At 54.5% G+C, this 9,095-nt stretch overlaps 1 protein-coding gene across 1 annotated transcript; it reads left to right on the plus strand.

Annotated features, from left to right (window-relative positions):
* Window positions 1-5,640: 5,640 nt before the first annotated feature.
* On the plus strand, window positions 5,641-7,411 carry CGCA056_v009203 (putative transporter; the record flags this gene model as incomplete). Its single annotated transcript, XM_037324450.1, has 6 exons — window positions 5,641-6,119; window positions 6,177-6,361; window positions 6,424-6,599; window positions 6,670-6,771; window positions 6,822-6,928; window positions 6,982-7,411. 6 exons carry the CDS (start codon window positions 5,641-5,643, stop codon window positions 7,409-7,411), a joined length of 1,479 nt encoding a protein of 492 aa, XP_037176679.1.
* Between the last annotated feature and the right edge of the window lie 1,684 nt (window positions 7,412-9,095).

The following is a 9,095-nucleotide window of genomic DNA, read 5'->3' on the forward strand; positions in this document are numbered from 1 at the left end:
ATTTGTCTTGCAGAATTCTTCGGGGACATCAGGTTGGCCGCTCACAGAGCCCACCACTACCATTGCTGCCAACGAACTTGCGCGCGCCGAGAGAAGATCGGCACCCTTCGATAAGAAGACAGCCACTATTTTCTGCTGCCGCGTCTCAGGGCGCCTGGGGCGAGGGATTTGTGCAGGGGAGGGGCACAACCCCCATGATGGCAGTGACTAGCACACGACCATCATCGGCTAGTATCAATGACGGGAACCATCTTCCCTCCAAAGTTTCGCCGTTCTTCTCTCCCCCGCGCGGTCGACAGTGTGGCTTTTGAGGCTGCCTGGGCGCCGAGACAGCCTTTCGTCCGACGGATGCACTGGATCGAAAAATGAAGGCGTCGATGCAAGATGGACCTGGAGATTCCAAGGCCCTGTCAAGTTGCCAAGCCGTTCAGATTGCTCGCTGATCGAGCACTTCATCCCCGCTCAGGGCAATGTGTCTGGGGTTGAACCTCGCGCTAATTGGAAACGAAAGCCAACGGTGACGGTCTGTTGGGACTGATGCGTAACGCTTCACTGTCGGGCCTGGGAACGAGTCAGGGGTTCCTGGCCGAGATGGACCCTGGGACAACCATTGCTATGGCGAATTGGACTGGACAGGCAGCGAGCACCAGATGAGCCTGCAATCTCGCTGTTAATGAACAATTTCAAGGCCTGGCGTGCGGGAAAAGGAACGGACGATAGGCATCAGAGCATCGTGCTGTCAAAGATACTGTCTTGTGCCCCCCAAAGCATCTTGCCGTTATGCACTGGAAGACAGACAAGAAACAGCAGTGGATCAAGTCGCGGGGGAAGTACGTAGTAGAATCAGTGCCGTAGTGATGGGCATTAGTGGCGGGTTCGTCCCAGTTCAGTCTGGCTTATTCGAACGTTGAGGGGTTGTTGACGACAGAAGACTGCCGGACGCGAAACCGGAGGAGAATCCAAAAGGATGGAGCCTGTGGGTGTGGACATGCGCAAAGAAGTGGGAGGGAACCGAAGAGGGCTGCAGCAACAGCGAGACTGGAGAGTGCTCAGAAGACTGGGGGAGGGGAGATGGCGTCCTGTTGCCAAGAATCGCCAAGCCATTTCATGTTGTTGAGTTTGGAGAGTCGACGTTGGTTCGCAGATTCGGTCTGGAAGTCTGGAAGCCTTTGGCCTAAAAAGGGGGCTGACCCATGCTGTCCCCGGTTACCCCATGAGCCCCCCGGTCGGGACAGACGCGTCCCTGTGGATATCCTGGTCTCCTGCAGGGCAGGGAAGCACATCCATGGTCGAGGTCGGGTTGGATGCAGATATGGTATTCTGTCATCTGTATCCGTACGTACAGGGCACCGGATGCAGGAGCGAACGAGAGAGTGAGGGCTCTCCGTCAGCGTCGTATTAATCACTTTCTGATCTGTATTTCGTCAGCAACCAAGCGACCGGCCAGATCCTCAGCCAGTCAACGCTGGCGCCGTCAGAAGTATCCAATCACGGCCAGGAAGCGCAGCCATGCATCTGGGACCGGTCCTCGGTTCGGACATGGCAGCGACCTGAGGTTGGGTACTTTGGGGTTGCAGTTCTGCATCTGGACCAAGTTGGCGAGGTGAGCAAGAGGTGGTTGATACCTTAGTAGGTGTGTACTTTGTAGGCGGCGGCGGCAGGGTGCAGTGCAGAGTCAGCAAAGCAGCCTGAAAAGATGCCGATGGTGAAATCGAGGCGTTTTCATATTGGCAATTGGAGTCCCGAATAATGCTTGCTGGACCGGTTTGCTGCCTCGAGGAAGGAAGGAGCCATCCATCAGCAATTCAGCCGTGTGAGTTGCCGTAGGACGAGGTGGACACGCTCCTTCCATAATCTCAGTTCCTGAGGGTTTGACTGGACGAACCGGTCCCACTGGGTTGGAGAGATGTGGAGCCGAGATTCGCAACACTGGCCATTCAGAGCTCATGGTTATCTGAGTCAGCGCTTTCGACAAATGGAGCTCCCCCAAAAATGAGGGCGGGTGGGCGTTCTCGACCCAACGTGCCTACCTAAACTTAAACCTAATCTGGCGGGGCGGCACCAGTCAAAATCTTGGGGTAACGATACGTACCTCCGTACCTATGTATCTTATCTTACCTACCTACCTTAGGTACCGTCGTACACCATCTACCTCTCTCACGTCTGTGAGCTTCAGGTCAGTTCGTGCTTCCGTCGCCATTCTCAGTTACACAACGGGCAGTTGGTCCTGCCACCAGCAAGTGTGGCGGACGCTAGGGCCGAGGGAGCCTCTACCTAACATGCAGTGTTTCTTCTCCCGTATCCGCTGCGACAGCCAGCTGAAGCGCCTTCATCAGCCACGTTTCCCTGACCCAAACTCCCCTGTTCGCATCCAATGTCGTTCTTGTTTTACCGCTGATCAGTCAGCTACAACAACGCGGTACATACTAATCAAGGTGCCTACCGTAGGAAACGAGTCCAAACCAGCATCGGGCAACGGCCCCTCCCCCATCTTTTCCAGCTCCAGACCTCCACTGGCCCCGAATCCCCAGGAAAAGGGACCTCAGGTTTTCAAAGCAGCCCGCGAAATGCGGGCGTACGCAGTACCCCGTGTCCTGTCAAAACATGTGCCTGGCCCTGCTTTGCCTGCGCAACAGTTGGCGGGGAACGGTGGCGGAGCAGGCTAGTCTGTGCCAAGCTGTCGGAAACTCGGTCGTGCTGCCTGATTTGGCTCGATTCGTCCGGGGTCCTGCCAGCCAAGACTTTTAGACGACATCAACGACCACGTCCTCATCCTGTCCTCATCTTTTCCCGTCCACGTCCACGACATCTTCCACCGCCTTACCTCGCAGCCATCCTTCTCTCCCATCGCCGCCGACATCCCGTCCCGTCTGCGCCTAGCACCGTGCCTCATGTCTCTCCCGCCTTGACTGCATTCACCAGCTTCATTCCTCGTGGCGTCTCCCCTCCCCTCGCTACAAGCCTGTTCCCTTACCCGCCCATCTCCCTGCCCTCGTGCGCCCCCAAATCTCTTGTCCATGTATCACCAAGTGTTGATGGCTTTCTGATTGAGGATAATATTCCATTCGACCGGCGCTAATTCTCTCTAGCACTCCGGTACACGTGGCTGTAGGTTCAGCCAAGAACTGTCTGGCATGCCTCTCATCGCGACGGAATACTGCCCGTCGTCTGTGTAACTCTTGGTGTCTTGGTGACTGCCAGCACGAGAGGGAACGTCTTTGTCGTCTCGGTGGAAAGGCACCATGGCATAGACCCTCTTGGCTGCGGCATCCCGTGCTCTGGGATCAGTAACCGTGTCCTCGAAGCTTGAGCTTAGAAGCATCCCCAATATCCGGATACCGAGACTCTACGCCGTCACACACCCACATATGGCGAAGGCATTGTCATCGCAGAGAACATCGCGATGGATGGAGTTTTAAAGGCCAAGCTAGGTGGCACTGCAGCCTTGGCTCGCGGAGCGGAGAGTTCGGATGCTCGCGTCTCTCGTAGCACCGTCCAGGCCCATGTCTCTCGCGCGTGCCTGCGTTGTTTTGCATTCAACATTTCTGGAGCTTACGACGTCTCAACCAGCAGTATGGTTCGCGAAATACTGCTTTCCTGGCTATGGCGAACTTGAGGAGCCCACAGGCCAATGTTACCCTCCGGGCTGGATAGCCGCATTCCGAAGCCTGTGAAGTCCTTCTGTTGTTTGTGGAAAATCCGGTTGCACATACGGTACCTTAGATGCAGAACCGCGTCCGTGGCCAAAGGAAGGAACAGTCCGATAATATCATGGGGATTGGGTAGCACGCCAGCTGCTTGGGCCCTGACATATGCTCTGTGGAGCATGGGATGGGATGGGATGGGATGGGATGTGGGCAAGGGAGAAGGGAGAAGGGTTCTGCTTGTGTTCGTTGAAAACGCTTTGGCCAGCACTACTTCTTGTGAAGGAGACTAGCGACAATCTTGCCCCAAAACCTCATTTCAAAAAAACGAGAGTCCTCGAGTTCCATATCCACTCACCCGAGCTGGAGGCATGGTTGGGGTTGGGAGATCCCAGCTTGGCCCTCTTGGCGGCTGCACTTTCACGGGGTAAAGAGGTTGAGGCCAGGCGGAAGAAATCAGATTGGTATGCGGGGGAAAGATTGGATGCGGAGCATGCCCCCATAGATTGTTCGGGGAAGCTGGGACTGCCAACCCAGGGACTTTGGCGGGACACTGACTGAGTGGATGAACGGGGCAGACAGACATGGGATGGGTGGCAACGATGCGGCCGTTGGCTTGCTTTGGATGTGGATGTGTGACTCTTCTTCCATGATTACACTGTTCGCACCCCAGAGAGACCTGAAGCCCTCGTCAACTCCGCACCAGACTATGTATGTGTGACACAGCTGAAGGCGCTATTCTGGTTGATGGATTGTGAACAAACGGTCGTGTCCGCCGGTGATTGTCCAGATATCTTGGGCAAATCTATGATTATCTTGAACGCACGCTACTGCTGCGCGCCCACCGCATGCTTCGGTGGTCATCAACGTCGTCGCGCCGCAGCAAGTACCTAGGTAAGGTAGGGATACATGGCCTCGACGGCAGGACTGTCTCAGCTGCACTAAGGCGAGATAGGCGTGGCGCGCGGGTGGTGTGCGGCGCCGGGCAGCCTATGACTGGCCCGGACGCGGCCGCTCAAGAGCCAAAACGGGATAAGCTGACAGGATCCGAATCCTGAGAAGCGGCAGAGTAGCAACGCTCTGGCTCGCAGTCTCGGGGATGGGGTAGCGAACGGTGCATGTACATACGTGCAAAGGTACCACGCCTTACAGACTGACCGCAGAAATGACCAGGCCTTGGGCTGCTTCACATACAGACACAGAGAAGGGACAGACAGACCCTGGTCAGGTACCTAGGTAGGAAGAAGGTAGGGGTTGCTTGTAACCAGCCCGGCGAGACATCCGGACCTTTTTTTGCTATTCTCTTTACTTTTTTGCTTTCCCAGAACCATGAATTTTGAGCAGTTTGCCAAGACATTAGACGATATGGATATATGGATGGGATTGGTGCCATCGGATTCATTTAAAGAGGAGAGCTTCGTCCGGGGTTCTATCTTGCTCTCACGGATCTCTCCTGCCTTTCTTCTTCTTTTCTCATGCTCGATCTGCGCCGCTCTTGCATCTGCACCTGCTTTCGCATCTGCTCTTGTAACTGATCGCCCTGTTCGTCTCTCTCGCGATCAAGGTCAAGTGAGACAGAAGGAAGACGATAAGTCTCGGGCTTCATCCTTTCCCCTCCGTCATCCCTAGGCCGAGCCACCCTTCTCAACAATACCAACGCCTCGTCTCATTTGGCCAGAGTGCCAATGTTGTAAGCCCAAAGCTTGCATCGCTCTAGAGCCCCGGATAACTGCAGCGGCCCTACTCAGCTGCATTCTCGTCACCTGAAGAGGCGCTCATTTTGATTGGCCTCCGGACTTCACCTGGCTCTCTTTTCCGAGACACCCAGCAACTTTCGTGTGAGCTGTCTCACGCTTCGTCGAAGCACTTACACGCACTCAAATCCTTCCCGCGTCAAGTGTCGGCCACTTATCTTCCGGCGCTCCCCCGATATTCTGACGTCTCGCTCGTCGCAACCTCATTTTTCAAAACGTTGCGCCTCTGAATTACCCTCAAAATGTCGTCAACTTCTGAGAAGGACATCAAAACCCAGGGCGTCATCGACCCCTCGATCGAGGTCGAATATGTCAGCGATCCCGAGAGGAGCGGCTTCGACCGAGCCGCTACCAAGAGGCTGTTGCGCAAGATGGACTGGGCTCTCATCCCCTTCCTCGCTCTGCTGTATTTGCTGTCCTTCCTGGACCGTACCAACATCGGAAACGCTCGTCTTGCCGGAATTGAGACCGACTTGGGCATGAAGGGTCTCGACTACAACGTTGCACTCTCCGTCTTCTTCCCCTGGTACGTGGCCGCTGAGATCCCCTCCAACTTGGCCATGAAGCGTTTCCGCCCCTCCATCTGGATTCCCTCCATCATGATTGCCTGGGGTATCTGCTGCACCCTGATGGGTCTCGTTCACAACTACGCTGGTCTCCTGGCTGCGCGCATGGCTCTCGGTCTTGCTGAGGGCGGTCTGTTTCCCGGCATTACTTACTAGTAAGTGTGAATACATTCCAGAATCCCCCAAGACTCATCTGACGAACCGATCTCCAGCATCACGATGTGGTACCGTCGTCACGAGTGCGGTTTCCGCATGGCCATCTTCTTTTCCGCTGCTACCGCGGCCGGCGCATTCGGAGGCCTTCTCGCTCGCGGCATCGTCGAAATGGACGACGTCGGCGGCAAGCCTGGCTGGGCCTGGATCTTCATTCTCGAGGGTATCATCACCCTCGCCGTTGGTAAGCACCCTGATTCTTTCTTCCCTGGTTGCTCCAAGACTGACAAGGTTGCTCTTTCCCAGCCATTGCTGCATTCTTTATCATGAACGACTACCCCGCTACAGCAAAGTTCCTCACCACCGCCGAGAAGGAGGAAGTCACCCGCCGCCTCGAGCAGGACCGCTCCGCCCTCGCCGACGAGTTTGACATGGCTTACTTCTGGGATGCGCTCAAGGACTGGAAGATCTGGGTTCACATGGTGGGTAGCAGTTGGCGCAGAAGCTTCAATCTTTCTGGATCGCATGGCTAACCTATGGTCTCCTCATCAGCTTATCACCATCGGAATTTACACTCCCTTGTACTCCTACTCTCTCTTCCTCCCGACCATTGTTCAGGGTCTGGGCTACACTAACAACACTGCGCAACTCATGGTAAATGAAACCCTCCAGCGATACAGTTGACACTTACTTACCATCTGTAGACCGTCCCTCCTTACGTCGTGGCGTGCGTCTGCTGTATCAGCGGAGGCTGGTTGGCTGATCGTCACCGACAGAGAGGTATCTACATGATCTTCTTCTGCGCTATTGGGTAAGTTGCGCCTCAGTCCTCTGGTATCACACACCAAATCCTAACGCTGTCAGCATCATGGGCTTTATCATGCTTCTCGCATCTCAGAGCAACGGTGTCAAATACGCCGGTTGCTTCTTTGCTGCCTCTGGCATTTACCCCAACGTGCCCCAGGGTGTTGCCTGGAACGGCAACAACATTGGCGGCTCTGTCAAGCGAGGTGTCGGTATCGCCATGCACGTTGGCTTCGGCAACCTCGGCGGTGCCATCGCCGGTTTCCTGTACCAGGCCAAGGACAAGCCTCACTACTACCCAGGACACGGCACCCTCCTCTCGACCATGACGATGTCCATGATTCTCTCGACGTTCATGACTATCTACCTGCGCCGCGAGAACGCCCGCCGAGACCGCGAGTACAAGGACCCGAGTCAGTACACCGCTGAGGAGAAGGCTGCCGAGCGGACCAAGGGTGACAACGCCACCTTCTTCCGTTACACCGTTTGAGAAGGCCGTGTTTGTTGTTCGATTTAGCGAGTATTTGCTTTGCAAGTTGGTTGGATTCTCGTCTACTCTTAAATGGAGTTGTGAACGATGCGACGGCAGCCCACGTGCGAGGGAAGGAAGGGTCATGAGTGAAAATGGAAGACAATCGGGTACCCTCAGTGGCTATAGAATTGCATCGCAGGAGATAGAGGAATATCCATGCCGAATGAGTTCTTAATGAACATGAGTTCTTACTTGTATCGACCTGTTTTGAAGTCAATCTTCGTCTCCATCCACCAGGCGTTCTACATTCACTCATGCCATTAAACAAGTCTCCGTTAAACTTTATAGCGAGCGTTGTTCACTAACATGCCATGAAATCCCTTGTGAATACATCCCGAGGACGAGTTCTTCCTTTCCAGCAGCAGCCTCTGTCAACACCGCTGTCTCTTGCTGTCGCAGAACCATCAAGAAGCCTCTCATAAGACAGATGACTGTCCTAGTGCGATGAGGATGGGACTGTCTTGGCCCACTTGGCCTTCCCCATCTCTTTCTAGCCATCGAGGCATGCTAGTCACATGAAGCTAATACAACCCGCGCCAGTGGCTGAGCCACAGCCCCTACTTATGGTGCTACCCGATGACGCCTTGCAAAACAGAGCATGGCCCCGTTTGCTAGTGTCCTCGACGGCGCCGTGCCCGTGAGTTATGCTTAACTCTTGGCATCTAACATCCGTTCCCCCGAAACGTGGGGTTGACGGGGGCAGGTGGGGTGCGGTAGCTTCGACGCAGGCACTAATTTCGGCCGCTTGGCGCCGGCGGAAGGGGAGGCCAATTCCGTGGACCTGGGGCCGGCCGACTTTGGTTTCGGCTGGCTCTTGACAGGTGTCACGCGTACATGTATGTGTCGGACGGTGTGCTGGATCTTGCTGCCCACGTGCGGAATCCGGTGGATCGTGCAGTGGTTCTTCTTTGACAGGCCTCAGTCTTTTGCGGGGTGAACAGGGTGGTTCCTTGTCTCTGGCTGGTGGTGAAGGAGGATGGGTGCAGAGGGATCTGGTCTGGGCCGTGTGGTTTTTGATGGCTGGCTCCGGATCCAGGGACTCGGTATTTTATCGTATGATGATCACTGTTCGAGCGGTGTCACCAACGTCATTTCATCTACCTCGCTTTGAGACCTCGGGGCTATACCATCACCCCGTTTATGTCGCAGTCCGTGATTTGGCCGTTTCCGTTGGCGTTTCGCACTTGTTATTTCGATCTATTGAATCCCAATGTGACTTGCATAATATGCCTCTAATCATAGGCGCTGTCCTAGCCCAAAGATGTGGGCAATAACATCAGGTTTACGAGCGAGTTCGTCTCTGCCGCAGGGTGGAAGCTTCTCTGGATATTTGATCAAACTCACTACGTGGACCAGAGAATCAGATATTGCTAGATCGATTGGTGGAAGACAAGATGTCTTAGGTGTAGAAGGCGACCAGCAATATGAAGTATTTTTAAGGCACGATTATCCCTTGACCATTATTCGATTATCTGTCATAAGATTTCCCCGGTGAAAAGAAAGCAAAACGTCTTCGACAGAACAACCAATTAACCTGGTGGTTAATTCTATCGTGGTATTCAAACATAAGTTTTCCATCCATCCTTACTTTGAAAAGCTAGAAGATTACACAGTGTGATAGACAATTATCTATACCCGCCTT

The sequence above is a fragment of the Colletotrichum aenigma genome (genome assembly GCF_013390185.1).
Source record: "Colletotrichum aenigma strain Cg56 chromosome Unknown KSG_Cg56_contig06, whole genome shotgun sequence".
Lineage (NCBI taxonomy): Eukaryota > Fungi > Ascomycota > Sordariomycetes > Glomerellales > Glomerellaceae > Colletotrichum > Colletotrichum aenigma.